The following is a 16,235-nucleotide window of genomic DNA, read 5'->3' on the forward strand; positions in this document are numbered from 1 at the left end:
CACAGTGAGGCCCCCCCCTGTATACAGTGTCGGTCACAGTGAGGCCCCCCCCTGTATACAGTGTCGGTCACAGTGAGGCCCCCCCCTGTATACAGTGTCGGTCACAGTGAGGCCCCCCCCTGTATACAGTGTCGGTCACAGTGAGGCCCCTCCCTGTATACAGTGTCGGTCACAGTGAGGCCCCTCCCTGTATACAGTGTCGGTCACAGTGAGGCCCCCCCCTGTATACAGTGTCGGTCACAGTGAGGCCCCCCCCCCTGTATACAGTGTCGGTCACAGTGAGGCCCCCCCCCTGTATACAGTGTCGGTCACAGTGAGGCCCCCCCCTGTATACAGTGTCGGTCACAGTGAGGCCCCCCCCCTGTATACAGTGTCGGTCACAGTGAGGCCCCCCCCTGTATACAGTGTCGGTCACAGTGAGGGCCCCCCCCCCCCTGTATACAGTGTCGGTCACAGTGAGGCCCCCCCCCCCCTGTATACAGTGTCGGTCACAGTGAGACCCCCCCTGTATACAGTGCCGGTCACAGCCCCCCAGACGGGCAGCTGGTGTAGCTCGCACTGCTTATACCATTATTATACGCTCCGCCCGTCATATATACTGTATACTGCTGAGCAGATTCTTTAACCCTTCGTCTCCTTCCCCCACGATCCAGGTAAAAGCGAGAACAATCCGTCAGCCGACATGAATAAGCTGCGCACCCCTGAGAAGAAACCGCTGGACTGCAAACCGGTAACGTGGGCTTTTTGTCACTAGCACCGCCACAAGCGCCATTTGTAATGGGGCGGGGCCTCACATGCGCAGAAGCCGACGCCTGTGTGTACCCCCACCCCCAGGGGTCGCCGTGACTGAGACACGTATTTGTTTTCCAGGTGGACTTGGACCCAAACACACAAACGAGAAGCCCAGAGTCTCGAGCCAACCTCGCCTTCCCCAACCCCAAATATCACCGCAAAGATAATCCGCCCCAGAGGCCGATGAACATCCACCTGACCCCCCCGCACCCGCAGTACCCCATGCCCAGCCGCCACTTCCCACACGTCTCCCCCTTACAGCGGCCGCAGTTTCCCCTACAGCAGCAGAACCTTCTGTCCCAACAGCAGAACCATCTCCCAGAACTGCAGAACCAGATCCCTCCTCCCCCGCAGGGACCCGTTGTCCCGCAGCAAAACCATTTAATGCAGCAGCCGCCCCCGCAGGCTTCCCAGCTGTCCCCTGCTTTCCAGCCCAATCAGTCCTTCTTTAATAACCCCATTCCTCACCGCCCCCCATCGCCCGGCGTGGACGGCATGATCCCGGAGCAGCCGCCACCGACCATAATGCAGGACGTCAATAACCCGCTCCGCTCTGTGGCCCATAACAATCAGCTGATGTCATCGCACCTCAACAGCTACATGGAGGACGGGCCTCCAGCCATGAGCGCAGGCGAGGCTCTAGGTGAGTACCCGGGGGGCCTTTACTGTCCAATTATATGGGTCGTCTGATGCCCACCTCTGACCGCGTATACCCTATATGCTTGCAGATCGTCTGCACAGTAACGTGGCGCTGGAGACGCTGAGGCAGCAGCAGACGAGGATACAGCAGTGGAACGAGCATAACGCCTTCCTGAGCCAAGCCAACCTCACATACCCGCACCACCCCCATCTACAAGCAATGGGTCTGGCCCAGCAGCAGCTCATCAGGCCTAACTGGAAGATCCCAAACAGCGGAGAGGAGGAGCCTGAGATCACATATTCCAGGTATTGTTTGGCGTCCCTTTAAGAATGACCAGTAGCAGATGCATGTGGATGATGGGAGTGTGCTTCCAAAGTAATGCCTGAGGGTATCGGGTGTTTTTCCAGGTTCCAGGAGTTTCTTCGGGAACTTTCTCAACACGAGCAGAGTGGTGATCATCGAGACCTCACAGAGATGCCTCCTCCTCAGTCCAGACTGTTACAGTACCGACAGGTCCAGCCCCGGAGCCCACCAGCACTCGCCTCCCCCTCCTCCGGCCACAGCGGCCACTTCCCCAGCTTCAGCGAAAACAGCCGAGGAGACATGGACATGAGCAACAATCCCACCTTCCCAGCGCACATGGCCAACGTGTACAGCAGCCCCTACACCATGCCATCGGAACACATGACGCCCCCTCCACCAATGAAATACCTGCAACACGACGGCTCCTGGGCCTACGCCAACCTTCAGCAGAATCCTCTAATGGGGCAGGGATTTCATTACGGTATGCCCCCTCTACAGCACAGACCACCACAAAACCCGTTCATCCATGTACAGAACCACCAGCCCCCAGCTGGTCAGGAAACATTTCACCCAGCCGCGCCCCGCGCCGTCTCCGCCTCTTCACTCCACAATCTAGAAGAGGTAAGGTGCCAGTCTGGAAACTCGTGGTGTATGTTGACAGTGATGCATTGTGTGCAGTGCGCAGTCCCTGCTCACCCAGTGGTGTGCGTAGTGCTCAGTCCCTGCTCACCCAGTGGTGTGCGCAGTGCTCAGTCCCTGCTCACCCAGTGGTGTGCGCAGTGCTCAGTCCCTGCTCACCCAGTGGTGTGCGCAGTGCTCAGTCCCTGCTCACCCAGTGGTGTGCGCAGTGCTCAGTCCCTGCTCACCCAGTGGTGTGCGCAGTGCTCAGTCCCTGCTCACCCAGTGGTGTGCGCAGTGCTCAGTCCCTGCTCACCCAGTGGTGTGCGCAGTGCTCAGTCCCTGCTCACCCAGTGGTGTGCGCAGTGCTCAGTCCCTGCTCACCCAGTGGTGTGCGCAGTGCTCAGTCCCTGCTCACCCAGTGGTGTGCGCAGTGCTCAGTCCCTGCTCACCCAGTGGTGTGCGCAGTGCTCAGTCCCTGCTCACCCAGTGGTGTGCGCAGTGCTCAGTCCCTGCTCACCCAGTGGTGTGCGCAGTGCTCAGTCCCTGCTGCTCACCCAGTGGTGTGCGCAGTGCTCAGTCCCTGCTGCTCACCCAGTGGTGTGCGCAGTGCTCAGTCCCTGCTGCTCACCCAGTGGTGTGCGCAGTAGGGATCGACCGATATTATCGGCCGATATTCAGGATTTTGAACGCTATCGGTATCGGCATTTATTTTGCCGATATTCCGATAGCGTATGGGGAACACAGATCGCGCTGCTGTCAGCGCTCTCCGTGTTCCCTCAGCAGCAGCACAGGGGAGAAGGAGCAGTGTCTCCTCCCCCTGTGCTGCTGCCGCCAATGAAAGGACAGGGGACAAGAGGAAGGGAGGAGCTATGGCCACTGCGCCACCAATGAAGCTTAATCTCTCATTTATTCATATACAGGAGGCGGGAGCTGCAGAATCACATAGCCGGCTCCCGGCCTCTATGAGCTGTAGCTGCGATCTGCGGTAGTTAACTCCTCAGGTGCCGCGGATCGCAGCTACAGCTCATAGAGGTCGGGAGCCGGCCGACTATGTGATCCTGCAGCTCCCGCCTCCTGTATATGAATAAATTAGAGATTAAGCTTCATTGGTGGCGCAGTGCGCCCCCCCAAGCCCCCCAGTATTAGACATTGGTGGCGCAGTGCGCCCCCCCCCAAGCCCCCCCAGTATTAAGCATTGGTGGCGCAGTGCGCCCCCCCTCCCCCCCCCAGTATTAAGCATTGGTGGCGCAGTGCGCCCTCCCTCCCCAAGCCACCCCAGTATTAAGCATTGGTGGCGCAGTGTGCCCCCCCTCCCCCCCCAGTATTAAGCATTGGTGGCGCAGTGCGCCCTCCCTCCCCAAGCCCCCCCAGTATTAAGCATTGGTGGCGCAGTGCGCCCTCCCTCCCCAAGCCCCCCCAGTATTAAGCATTGGTGGCGCAGTGCGCCTCCCCCCCCCCCCAAGCCCCCTCAGTATTAAGCATTGGTGGCGCATAGAGCCCCCCCACCCCAGTCGCAGTGCGCCCCCCCACAGGATCCCCTCCTCCCCTGCTCCTCCGATCGGAGCCCCAGCAGTGTAATGCTGAGGCTCCGATCGGTTACCATGGCAGCCAGGACGCTATTGAAGCCCTGGTTGCCATGGTAAGCTCCATGCTGCTGTGTGCACAAAGCACAGAGCAGCAGGGACAGTGTGAGCTCCTATTCACCCTGATAGATCTCTATCAGGGTGAATAGGACAAGGGTTCTAGTCCCTAAGGGGGCTAAAAGTTAGTTAAAAAAAAAGTTACAAAAATAAAAACACCAAAATATTAAATAATTAATTTTCAGCAGATTTGTGGGAATTTTTATTTTTTTTTCAAAAATGAAAATTCCCAGAATATCGGTATAAATTATCGGCTATCGGCCTGAAAGCTCACAAATTATCGGTATCGGTATCGGCCCTAAAAAATCAATATCGGTCGATCCCTAGTGCGCAGTGCTCAGTCCCTGCTGCTCACCCAGTGGTGTGCGTAGTGCTCAGTCCCTGCTCACCCAGTGGTGTGCGTAGTGCTCAGTCCCTGCTCACCCAGTGGTGTGCGCAGTGCTCAGTCCCTGCTCACCCAGTGGTGTGCGCAGTGCTCAGTCCCTGCTCACCCAGTGGTGTGCGCAGTGCTCAGTCCCTGCTCACCCAGTGGTGTGCGCAGTGCTCAGTCCCTGCTCACCCAGTGGTGTGCGCAGTGCTCAGTCCCTGCTCACCCAGTGGTGTGCGCAGTGCTCAGTCCCTGCTCACCCAGTGGTGTGCGCAGTGCTCAGTCCCTGCTCACCCAGTGGTGTGCGCAGTGCTCAGTCCCTGCTCACCCAGTGGTGTGCGCAGTGCTCAGTCCCTGCTCACCCAGTGGTGTGCGCAGTGCTCAGTCCCTGCTCACCCAGTGGTGTGCGCAGTGCTCAGTCCCTGCTCACCCAGTGGTGTGCGCAGTGCTCAGTCCCTGCTCACCCAGTGGTGTGCGCAGTGCTCAGTCCCTGCTCACCCAGTGGTGTGCGCAGTGCTCAGTCCCTGCTCACCCAGTGGTGTGCGCAGTGCTCAGTCCCTGCTCACCCAGTGGTGTGCGCAGTGCTCAGTCCCTGCTCACCCAGTGGTGTGCGCAGTGCTCAGTCCCTGCTCACCCAGTGGTGTGCGCAGTGCTCAGTCCCTGCTCACCCAGTGGTGTGCGCAGTGCTCAGTCCCTGCTCACCCAGTGGTGTGCGCAGTGCCCGCCCCCCGGTTACCAGTGAGAGGACCTCTCTCTGCTCATCCTCCATAATGACCCCGCTGCCCTCTCCTGGATTATACAGATTGATTTAACGATTGGGCAGCGGCTGATTCGCCATGGCGGGGGAAGTGCTAGGCCCGACTCTGCCCTAATCTCCTGCCTTTGAAAGTCAAGATCAAAGTGCGACTTAGTGTCAGTCAGACCCTAATGAAAGCTGCAGATTGGGGTCTGCTCACTGGAAGTGGGTACCCCACACACGCTCTGCGCCTCCGCGCAGGACCCCCTCCCGCTTTAAAAGGACCCAAGTCCCTGAATTTATGACAGTGAGGTAACGGCGCTCTGCCTGTGTACGGCTGGAAGGCTGCAGACCGCATGGTCGGGGCTAGTGGGGTGTACAGACACAGCGTTGGGCATTTGTGGGATATACAAGATAGCGGGGTGTCGTCGTACAGGGGAGGCTGCACCCCATCTTCTAGCTCTGCTTGCCATCTGTCTGCTGGCATCCGCTTGGCATCCCAGGGGGCAGACGCTGCCCTCTCTGATTACAGAATCTCGGTGGCATCTGACACAAAGCGGCTCTCGACGGTGGAGAGATGTCATTGTCCAGCGGCGACGCTCCCCCCGAGAGCGTCTAATCAGAGTCTCCTCAGCGTCAGAGCTGCGTACACAACGCCTCATCCCATCTCCTCTTTTTAGTTTGGCGGTTTTAGATATTTTTTTTTCTCGTGCATGGCATTGGGGGACACAGCACCATGGGTATATGTCCAACTACCACTAGGAGGCACTAGACACAAAAAGTGTTGGCTCCTCCCAGGTGGGCTATACCCTCTCCACAGGCACGAGGCTATTCAGTTTTAGTCTAGTGTCCGTAGGAGGCAGACCTGTCCTGCTTTTTTGCAGGTTCTGCTGTTTATTTTTATTCTTTTTCTTTTTTTCTCTCTTCCGCAGGTCGGTTTTTTCCACCGTTATACCTGCTGCAGGCTGGGGCTCCATCGTGTTCCACTTTAGTTGCCCCCCCCTGCGGGCGCGTACTTCGGTACCATCGCCGGTCACCCAGTCCCCACGGACTGCATCCGCAGTGGCTTGCCGGCATTCCCACGGTTCCCGTGTTGAGTCTGCCGAAGGGGTGACCGTGCTGCGCCCGAAGACAACGGATGGTGAGTATACTCCCCTGTCCCTGTGTCCCTGCCCCAGGGTTAGGTTCCCTTCTGTGGCCAGGGGGATGGGATCCACCTTAGCTGGGGGTCCTGGGGAGCCTCTTCTTTCCTCCTAGCCAACCCCCCCCCCCCCTCCTGGGGGGGTTTATATTCATTATTTTTCCTCCCTTCTTTTTCCCCCTCGGTTGGTCTTTTCTCTCCTCCCTGGCCACACAGTCTCTCCCTGGCTTCCCCGCTACTTTAGTCCCCGGCTTCTGCCGGGACTAGGCCTCATCTTCTATGGCCTGTCCCCGGCTCCCAGGTGCTCCGTTTGCCCTGATCTGCCTATCCCCAGGTGTCGCTTCTCCCCCCTACCCTACTCACCTATTTTTATGGTCCGGTGGGCCCTCTGTCGGCCGCGGTTTCCCCCGCCCCCCTTGCTCCGTTCCCGGCCGCATCATAAATCGAGGCCCCGGCTTTTGGGCCTGCTAGGCCGCAATCTTCCCGGCCCCTCCCCCTTGCTTCCCGGGCTTTTCTGAGCCCCGCCCGGCCCTCGGGAGGAGCTATCTCCTCTCCCTTTCCTGGGCTAACGTGTTTTTTCTGTTGGAGGGGGTGGTTAACCCCTCGATTGCTTCATGTCCCCTGCAGCCCTACTGACCACCTCTTTTTAGGGAACAAGCTGCTGCTGCTGCACCTCTTTGGGGGACCACTGCGTCCGGGTCAGGATAGACAGCCTCTGCTGGCTGCTTTTTGAGCATCTCTTCCCCCAACAGCTCCTCGGTCGCCACGTGTTTTCACGTGCGTCCGCTGTCTACAATGGCTGCCATGTGGTCAGCCTGTCCCTGCTGGTGTGCAGTACCTCTTCCCAGATCCCATTGTTTTCCCTGAACAATCTTTTTGTGTAGGTTCCCCATGAATGGGTCCCTCCGTGAATGCCATGGGAACCTTGGCCGACTCTCCCTAGCAGTGTCGCTGGCACGCTACCAACCCAAATTGCGGCCACCTCTGCCCTCCAGGGTCCTCCCTGCAGATGGGGCATACTCAGTTAGGGGTACCTGCACCCAGGTTCGGCGAGGGGTAGCTCACAGTACACCCTCGGGTGGTCTCAACGGGGTCCCACCCCTCCTCGGCATCCTCGGATCCCCCCCAGGACAGGCCTGAGGCTGGTGACGAATCCTTCCTGTCACCCCATCCGTTGCCTCTGGGGACACCTCTGCACCGATTCCCTCGGAACAGAGCATCAGGCGGTCTTCCTCCATATAGAAGCCCTCTGGGAGGTCAAGACTACGTGCACAGAGGAACCTCTCCTACCTAAACAGGGTTGGTATCACCTCTAGTGGATTTTCGGATGGTGCTCCCCTGACCGCACAGGTATTCAACCGCACAGGTAAGGCAGCCGTCCCCGTGTTTAGCATACTGAGTCACCTACCCGGTGTCTGATACGTACGCCTTCTCCTTAACAGGGGGGTTCCTGCACCACTGCCATAGGCTGTCCCTGACAAGCCTTCCTGGTTCCCCTATACCAGGGGTTATCCCCTACACATTTGAGAGTGTTTCCGTGGGGTCCCCATCCTGGTGTTGGTGTTCGCCACTCTACCTCATTACTGGGAGTTCCTGTTCTGGGCAAGCGGTTAGCTCGGCTATCGCCTCCTGTAGGTTGGTGAGTTCAGAGCAATTGTACAGCCGCCTTGCCCCTTTGCTTAGGTAGTGTACCTACAGAAGCCATTACTCCTGGCTGGCTCTATGGTGTTCCATACAGCACTATTTCTCCCTTCCGGGTGAGATATACAGGCCGCTTCAATTGCCGTTGCAATTGCACCTGTCTGTTCCCAGCCACTTTGCTCCTGTCATAGGTGGAGTACCTACACCATCTCCTGATGCTGTAGCCGATTCCCCTGGCTGGCGTTATGGTGTTCCATGCGACACTATTTCTCCCTTCCTGGGAGAGATACAGGCTGCCTTTGATTGCCGCTGCAATTGCGCCTGTCTGTTCCCAGCCAATTTGCTCCCTTCACAGGTAGAGTACCTACGCCATCTCCGGTGCTGTAGCCGATACCCCTGGCGGGCTCTGTTGTGTTCCATGCGGCAACATTTCTCCCTACGGGCGGAATGTAGAGGCCACTTTCAATTGCCTTAGAATTGCCCCTGTCCGGTTCAGTTACCTGTCTCTTCCCTGCCGCCTTGATCCCTTAACAGGTGGAGTACCTGAGCCATCTCCGGATGCGGTAGCCGTTCCTCCTGTCCGGCTTTATGGTGTTCCATGTGGCATTTTCTTTCCTTACAGGACGAGATATTGAGGCCTCCTCCAATTGCCGTGGCCATTGCACCTACCTCATCATAGTGTACACCAAACGGCCATCTTACTCCCTTCATGGGTAGAGTCCCTGAACCGTCTCCGATGCTGCAGCCGTTCAACCTGTCTGGCTTCTAGGGTGTACTATGCGGCCCTGTTTCTGTTGCCATTGCACCTACCTGATTGTGGTGTGCACCTGTCTTGTTCTTTGTGGTACCGTGCGGCCCTACTGGGTTCCATTCTTAACGCGGTTGCTGTTGCACCTCTCTGGGTCTAGGGTGCGCCATGCGGCCACATTGCTTCGATCTTAAATGTGGTTCCTCTAACACAGCCATATTTCTACTTTACAGGTTGTGTACCTGTACCCTCCGAATGCTGTCTCATTCCCAGATGCTGTGGCTATGTTTCCACTCTCCTTAGTTGGCAACATGCAGCCACTTTACCCATATTTTAGGCGTGTGTTTGTAGTACCCCAAGTGCTGGGCCCTGTGGTGCGGCCTGTAGCTCAGACAGTTTCTGTATTACTGGGTGTTTTCTGCCCACGAGTTCTAATCTGTGCTGCGGTTGTTGGTTCCATCCATTTGGTTCTTCCATACATCTGCCACTCCTTTACTGTCGCGCTCATTGGTCTCCTTGTACCTCTCAAGGCACTGTCTGCACCAGGCCCCCTTCGTTCAGCATGTGCATGGTTACTATGTCTGGCAGGTGAGGGCCAGCCCAACCCCCACCTTATCGGTCTACTGCTACTTCTGGTAGCTCCAGTATATGAACGATCTGTCTGATCCGGCGGGTGGTCCTCATTCAACCACGCTCCCTACTCCGTGGCCAGGTGGTTGTTGGCCTTTGTGCTGTAGTTGCTCTTGCCTTCTCTTTACGGTACTACGGTATGCTGTGCTCCGCGTTACCCCATGTTATAGGGGAGTTCTCGCGTTGTTTCCTAATTGCTGAGCGGCCCATTCCTGGTGAAGTACAAGGATCTCCACTGGATCTTCTACCTTGTTTGGACACGTAGCTGGTGGCATCGGCCGCGGTTGCGGTTTTCTGTCATCGTTGGATGTCCGCCACACGGAGTCCTTCTGGGTCCACGGTTTTTATCATTGCTGGACGTCCTCCCTGACGGGTCAAGGACAGGACCTCTGAGCGCCACACACACCTGTCTGAATTTTCAGCTGATTGCTCTGGTATCGGACAGGGCCCCGTAGTTCCTTCTGGGTCCAGGTGTTTTCGGTATTCCCTTGTATTTTCTGCTTAGTTGTGCTACATGGCGAAGGGGCAGTCCTCCTGGACCTTGCCGTCGTCTGCACCTGTCTGGTACTTTCTCCCCCCTGGAAGTTTTCTGTATGCCGGTCGCAGCTGGTTTCTACATTTCTATGTAGGCTACCCCGGTTTTTTCATGGCGACTTCTGCATTCCTTATGCATATGGATGTCTGTCGTTTTGTGGTACATCCCGAGCTGCTGTACTTGCCCTCTCTGGGACAATGTTTAAGGTTGGCTGGTCAATATTCTTGGTACGGCTAGTTGTCCATGGCCAATGCCCCTTCCCCTATGGTGGTTTCTTTTCGCCTTTCCTGGATATTCTGGCTTGCGTTGTCTTCTGGTGGTTCAGCTCCTGGTTCCTTGTGAGCCCATACTGGGTACTCCTTTTGGGAGTCCCTGTTCATTTGAGGTCCTCTTTGGATTTGTCTTTTTTTTTTTTTTTTTTTTTTTTTCCATCCTCCCACGTCAAGTACCTGGTATTGAGTGGTTTAGTGCTGCGGTTTGCAGTTCCACCGTATGGTCTCCTTCGGGAGGGACCTCCTCCTGTTGTAGGACCTTTCCTCTTTAGGTTTTTTGGAGTGCTCTCCTTCTACTCCCATGTCTCTCAGTCCAGTGTGTCCTGCCGAGGTTGCCTGGCCTGTATTTGGCTTCTTTTTTCCATGATACTTCACATGCCCAGAGTTTCCTCTGGTCTTACGCTTCACGGTGATATCTTGTTTTCGGAGGCTTGTGCCTCGTCTCCTGTTTTTGGGGACGCAGGAGCTATCGTTCTTTTCCTGGTTTTTTACCTACAACCCCCTCCTTCTCCAGGGTTGGCGGTTTCCTCTAGCAGCCTTGGGTTTTCACCTACACCTTTTCGCCTACATGGGGCGCTTAGCTTCTTTCCTGGCCTTGCGGTGCGGGGAGTCCCCTCCCTTCACATGTGAGCCTTGCTATGGCTTCCCCCACTCGTTTGGTTTTCAGTGCTTCCCTGTTTCGTTTCTCCCCTGGCCTTTCAGGGGATGGCCACAGGTTTTTTGGGTCTGAGACAATGTAGAGCGTTGGGTAGTTTCACCACACGGTGCTGTCCTAATTTTTTCTCCAGCCCTTGGCTGCGCTCTGTTTCCTTTTGCCACCTTCTTGCATTTGGGATTTTCTTCCAGTCATTTGTCCTGGGGTGCTGGCAGTCTTCCCTGCTTCTTCTGAGGTTTCTTCCTTGTTATGGAACCTCTTGCCCATCTCGTGTTTTTTCCCGTTGGGTCACATGGTTCTCCTGCACCTGTATGCCCAACCGGTGGCGCGTCTCTTCTTTTCCCTCCCTCAGGGACTGCTTTGGGACGTCCCATGGTGCTGTGTCCCCCAATGCCATGCACGAGAAAATTGGATTTTTTGTACTCACCGTAAAATCCTTTTCTCGTAGTAGGCATTGGGGGACACAGATCCCACCCTATGTTTTTTCTTCCGCTTCTCCGGGCTGGTCTCTTGATCTTTCCCGGTACGGGAGTTGTTGGTTCCTTGCTTTTCTTCTCTCTCCTACTGCTTTTGGTACAAACTGAATAGCCTCGTGCCTGTGGAGAGGGTATAGCCCACCTGGGAGGAGCCAACACTTTTTGTGTCTAGTGCCTCCTAGTGGTAGTTGGACATATACCCATGGTGCTGTGTCCCCCAATGCCTACTACGAGAAAAGGATTTTACGGTGAGTACAAAAAATCCAATTTTTTCTACAAGCAAAATTTTTCAAGACAGTAAAACAGATGAAACGTTATAAAAAAAATCACTTAAAGGGGTTGTCCAACCAGGAAACAGCTGGGTCCCATGACTGCTGCTGCCGCCAATCACAGGGCTAAACAGTAACAGCAGTCTGCAATAAGGTATGTGGCTAAGGCTCCATTCACACGTCCGTATCCGTGCATCCGTAAAACACGGACACTGCCGGTTTTGTGGACCGTACATCGCTGGCACTAATAGAATATGCCTATTCTTGTCCGCAATTGCGGACAAGAATAGGACATGTTCTATTTCTCGTACATTCCATTGGGGGACACAGACCATGGGTATAGCTTAGAGATATCACTAGGAGGGACACTATGCAAAAACGAAGCTCCTCCTCCTCGGGCTATACCCCCAGACACCTCCAGGAGGACTTCAGTCTTTGCTTAGTGTCCGTCCAAGGAGGTTGACGCTTATTCTTCTCCTGTTTTGTTATTTTTTTCTGTTTTCAGATGGGGACGCAGGTCAGCATTGCGCTTTCCTGGCCCCCGTGGAGTGTCTGCCACCGTCTTTGGACGTGTCCTGGCTACCTCCCATCCCCCCACAGAAGAAAAGTGGATCCAGGCTCAACATGTCAGCTCTGGCATCCCACCAGCTGCTGGGACACCTGCTGCCTACCCTCCACCAGAGCACTGTTCTCCTAGATTGGAGTCAGAAGTCTGAGGAGGTGCATCCCTGCTGGTCTGGACATCGAGGGAGCATGCTTAGCAGATAAGTATTGCCCATTCCCTCCCCCTCCCTCTGTGTCTTTTTGTCTGTGGCTCTTCTTGGAGGCCGACCTGGGTGAGCTTGAGAAGGATCCTGATGGGGGCATTTTCCTTTGGGGACATTTTGAGCTCTGGAGTACTGGCAGTCATCTTCCCCTTTAAACTACCCCAGGGGGCGGCGACCGTTACAACAGAGGGGAACGGCGGTGCGGGGACTCGGCACCCATAGCGCTTCTCATGTACTTCAGGCCGTGGCTGCTGCGCTCTCCGCAGCGCCCGCCGGCAGGCCGCTCCTCCATGGCCTCATTAACCCCTGCTGCGCCGCGTGAAGGGGTGTTTGTTCAAAACGCACGCTTATTTCGCGCCATGATGACGCGTTCGGGGGGGCGGAGCCTCGGCATGCCGCTCTGACTCTCCTTACACCGGAGACTCTGTTAGCTCGCGGCCGTGCAGCTCCTCAACTCTCTACACCGGAGACTTCTGCTAGCGTTGCCTGGGTGGTAGGATAACAGCTTGCTCTGCTCCTGATCTTTGCAGCAACTGGTAGGAGATCTTTTACTGTGGGGTTCCATCATGCCAAAGCCTGGGGCACTTAAGTCTGCCAAGGCCTCCTCTCAGGCTCTTTTGGGGTCATGCAAGGTGTGCCTTCTGCCTTTTTCTGCCTCTGGTACCTGTGACTCGTGCCCTGCTCCTGGACAGGATCAGCCTCCTTCTCTTGCTCAGCCCAGTCCTCCCTCTGCCCCTGTGGAACCGGCGGTACCCGCCTGGGCTTCCGCCATGTCTAGTGCGGCAGCGGATCTGGCCCTAGTTGCCAAGGCAGCCATGTCCTTCATGGAGCGTATGGCAGCTACTACTCCAGTAGCATCCACCGCTCCATCTCCTCTCAGTGATTCTCACAGGGGGCGTCTGACGTCTAAGAGGCAGCGTGAGCGGCAGCATTCCTCGTCGGATGACTCCGCTTCTCCCCCCCGCCTTGAGGCATACCCGGTTGACTCTCCCTCTCGTGGGGAGCGCAAATCCGAAGGGGAATTGTCACTGAGCGGGAACCCCTGCCTAAGCTTTCCACCATGGTATCCGAATTGGTGGAGGCTGTCCGTGACACTTTTAATATCCAAGGAGATTCCACTCCCTCCACTAGTCGGGAGTTCTCCTTTTTTCCACCTAAAAAGCCGGAATCCGCGGTGTTCCCCGTTCATGAGGCATTCACAGCGGTCATATCAAAGGCTTGGGACCGCCCAAATCAGAAATTTTTGGCCACCAAGCGCATGGATACGCTTTCCCCTTTCCCCTCTGACTCGGTGGAAAAGTGGACTTCTTCCCCTAAGGTAGATCCTCCGGTGGCCAGGTTAGCCAAGAACACGGCCCTTCCTGTCCTAGACGGTTCCTCCCTGCAGGATGCGGTGGACAGACGCCTGGATTCACTTTCCAAGTCCATCTTTTCTCTGGCGGGCGCTTCCCTGCGACCGGCCTTTGCGTCGGCTTGGGTTGCCAGAGCCCTTACGGCGTGGTTGCGGCGCCACCACCAGGATCTGACGGAGCAGGACGCTCCTGCAGACACTCTGGATTTTATTCTCCAAATGTCTCAGGCTTCTAAATATCTCTGTGAAGCTTCAATGGATATCGGTTCCCTCTTTACCCGTATTTCGGCCCTCTCGGTCATTCAGCGTAGAGAGGTTTGGTTGAAGGTGTGGGATGCTGATGCTTCTTCCAAGCGTTCCCTCGCTAACCTTCCCTTTGAAGGATCCAGGCTCTTTGGAGCCCAGTTGGACGAATTCATTTCTGCCGCAACGGGGGGCAAGAGTACTCATCTGCCTCAACCCAGATCCAAACGGCCCTTTCGATCTCGGGCTTCAGGGTTCCGGGTCCAGTCCTTTCGTCGCTTCTCCACTGCCAGGACGTCTTCGTCCTCGTCGGCTGGGGGATCCCAGGACTCCCGCAAAAAAGCCTTTTTTCAAACCCCAGCCCTCTTGGCGACCACGGGCACAGTCAACCCGTCCCCCTGCTCTCAAGCAGCCCTCCGCATGAAGGGGTGCCCCCACCCCTCGTGGTGGGGGGCCGTTTGCTCTCCTTTCAACAGGTCTGGAGGGCTCACGTTCAGGACGCCTGGGCTCTGGAGATTGTGACGTCCGGTTACAAATTGAAGTTCGCGTCCAGCCCGCCGGAACGTTTTTTCCCGTCTCGCGTTCCGGGGGATCCATCCAGGGCCTCGGACCTCCTTTTGGCGGTCTCCTCTCTTCTGGACCGGGGTGTCATTTTTACTCAAACCTGTTCGTCGTTCCGAAGAAGGAGGGGTCGGTGCGCCCGATCCTGGATCTGAAGCTTCTCAACAAGTTTCTAAGGGTGCGGAAGTTTCGCATGGAGTCCCTTCGCTCCGTTATTGCTTCTCTGCTTCCAGGGGAATTTGTCGCGTCTGTGGACATTCAAGACGCCTACTTACACGTCCCGATTGCGAAGTCTCACCATCGCTTTCTGCGTTTTGCCATCTGGGGTCGTCATTACCAGTTCGTCGCCCTGCCTTTTGGGTTGGCGACCGCCCCTCGCGTTTTTACCAAGGTTTTGGCGCCTCTCATGGCGCTTCTTCGCACCAGGGGCATCTCGTTGTTGCCCTACCTGGACGACATCTTGATAAAAGCCCCGTCTCTTTCACAGGCCGAGGACAGCGTCCGAATCACCGTTCAATCTCTAGAACGGTTCGGGTGGCTGATCAATCTACCCAAATCCTCTCTGCGCCCTTCCCAGAGACTCTCCTTCCTGGGGATGGTTTTGGACACCTCGAGTTCTCGGGTGTTTCTTCCGGATTCCAAGTCCTCTCAGATTCGGAGGGCGGTGTCGCTCCTTCTACAAGCTCCTTGTCCCACCATTCGGGAGTGCATGCGGGTTCTGGGCCTTATGGTCGCCTCCTTCGAGGCGATTCCGTATGCCCAATTCCACACTCGACCGTTACAACAGTGGATTCTTGCCCTCTGGGACAAGACCTCTCGGGGTCTGGACGCTCCCGTCCGCCTGTCCCGGCAAGTTTGGTTGTCTCTCCCTTGGTGGCAGGCCTCCCTGAATCTCTCATCAGGGAGGTCCTTCCTTCCGTTCTCCTGGACGATAGTCACCACCGATGCCAGCCTCATCGGTTGGGGAGGCGTTCTCCGGAACCTCACAGTTCAGGGGGTCTGGTCGACGGAGGAATCCCGTCTTCCGATAAACGTTTTGGAACTAAGGGCGATCTTCAACTCCCTCTCCCACTGGACTTTCCTCCTTGCAGCTCGGCCGGTGCGTGTTCAGTCGGACAATGCCACGGCTGTGGCCTACGTCAATCATCAGGGCGGAACGCGCAGTCGGACTGAAGTCCTCCTGGAGCTTCGTTTTTGCATAGTGTCCCTCCTAGTGATACCTCTAAGCTATACCCATGGTCTGTGTCCCCCAATGGAAAAGACAAGAAAAAGATTTTACAGGTGAGTTTCACAAAAATCTCATTTTCTCGTACATTCCATTGGGGGACACAGACCATGGGTATAGCCTAGGCCAGTGGTGGCGAACCTATGGCAAGGGTGCCAGAGGTGGCACTCGGAGCCCTCTCTGTAGGCACCTGCGCGCTGGAAAAAGTCTATGGCGTACCAATATGCTTTAGACTTTTCCTGCCATTCATCAGCACAGGGCGCACTATGAACAGCACAGGCAGCGCACTGAATGTTGGCTATTAAGCTATTATAGCTAAATGATAAAGTACATGAAATATATACTATATTGGAATTCAGGTTAACTTGCCGTGTTGGCACTTTGCGATAAATAAGTGGGTATTTGGTTGCAGTTTGGGCACTCTGTCTCTAAAAGGTTCACCATCACTGGCCTAGGCCATTACTAGGAGGGACGCTATGCAAATAACAAAAGAGAGCTCCTCCCCCACAGGCTATACCCCCAGGCTCCACTAGTAGGACCTCAGTCTTTGCTTAGTGTCTGTGAAGGAGGTTGACACTTTCTACACTTCTCCTGTTTTTTTTTTTTTTTCTATTAGAGACAC

The 16,235-nt window shown here is 55.9% G+C and overlaps 1 protein-coding gene across 1 annotated transcript in view; it reads left to right on the forward strand.

Annotated features, from left to right (window-relative positions):
• HELZ (helicase with zinc finger) overlaps positions 1-16,235 on the forward strand; it is a gene marked incomplete at its 5' end in the record, with an annotated part of 66,282 nt that overhangs the window by 41,927 nt on the left and 8,120 nt on the right. The window contains 4 exons of the mRNA XM_044274328.1: positions 654-730; positions 871-1,435; positions 1,521-1,737; positions 1,840-2,356. Coding sequence (XP_044130263.1) covers positions 654-730; positions 871-1,435; positions 1,521-1,737; positions 1,840-2,356 — 1,376 coding nt within the window. The remainder of the gene's footprint in view (positions 1-653; positions 731-870; positions 1,436-1,520; positions 1,738-1,839; positions 2,357-16,235) is intronic.

The sequence above is a fragment of the Bufo gargarizans genome, unplaced genomic scaffold (assembly GCF_014858855.1).
Source record: "Bufo gargarizans isolate SCDJY-AF-19 unplaced genomic scaffold, ASM1485885v1 original_scaffold_1674_pilon, whole genome shotgun sequence".
NCBI classification, from domain to species: Eukaryota; Metazoa; Chordata; class Amphibia; order Anura; family Bufonidae; genus Bufo; species Bufo gargarizans.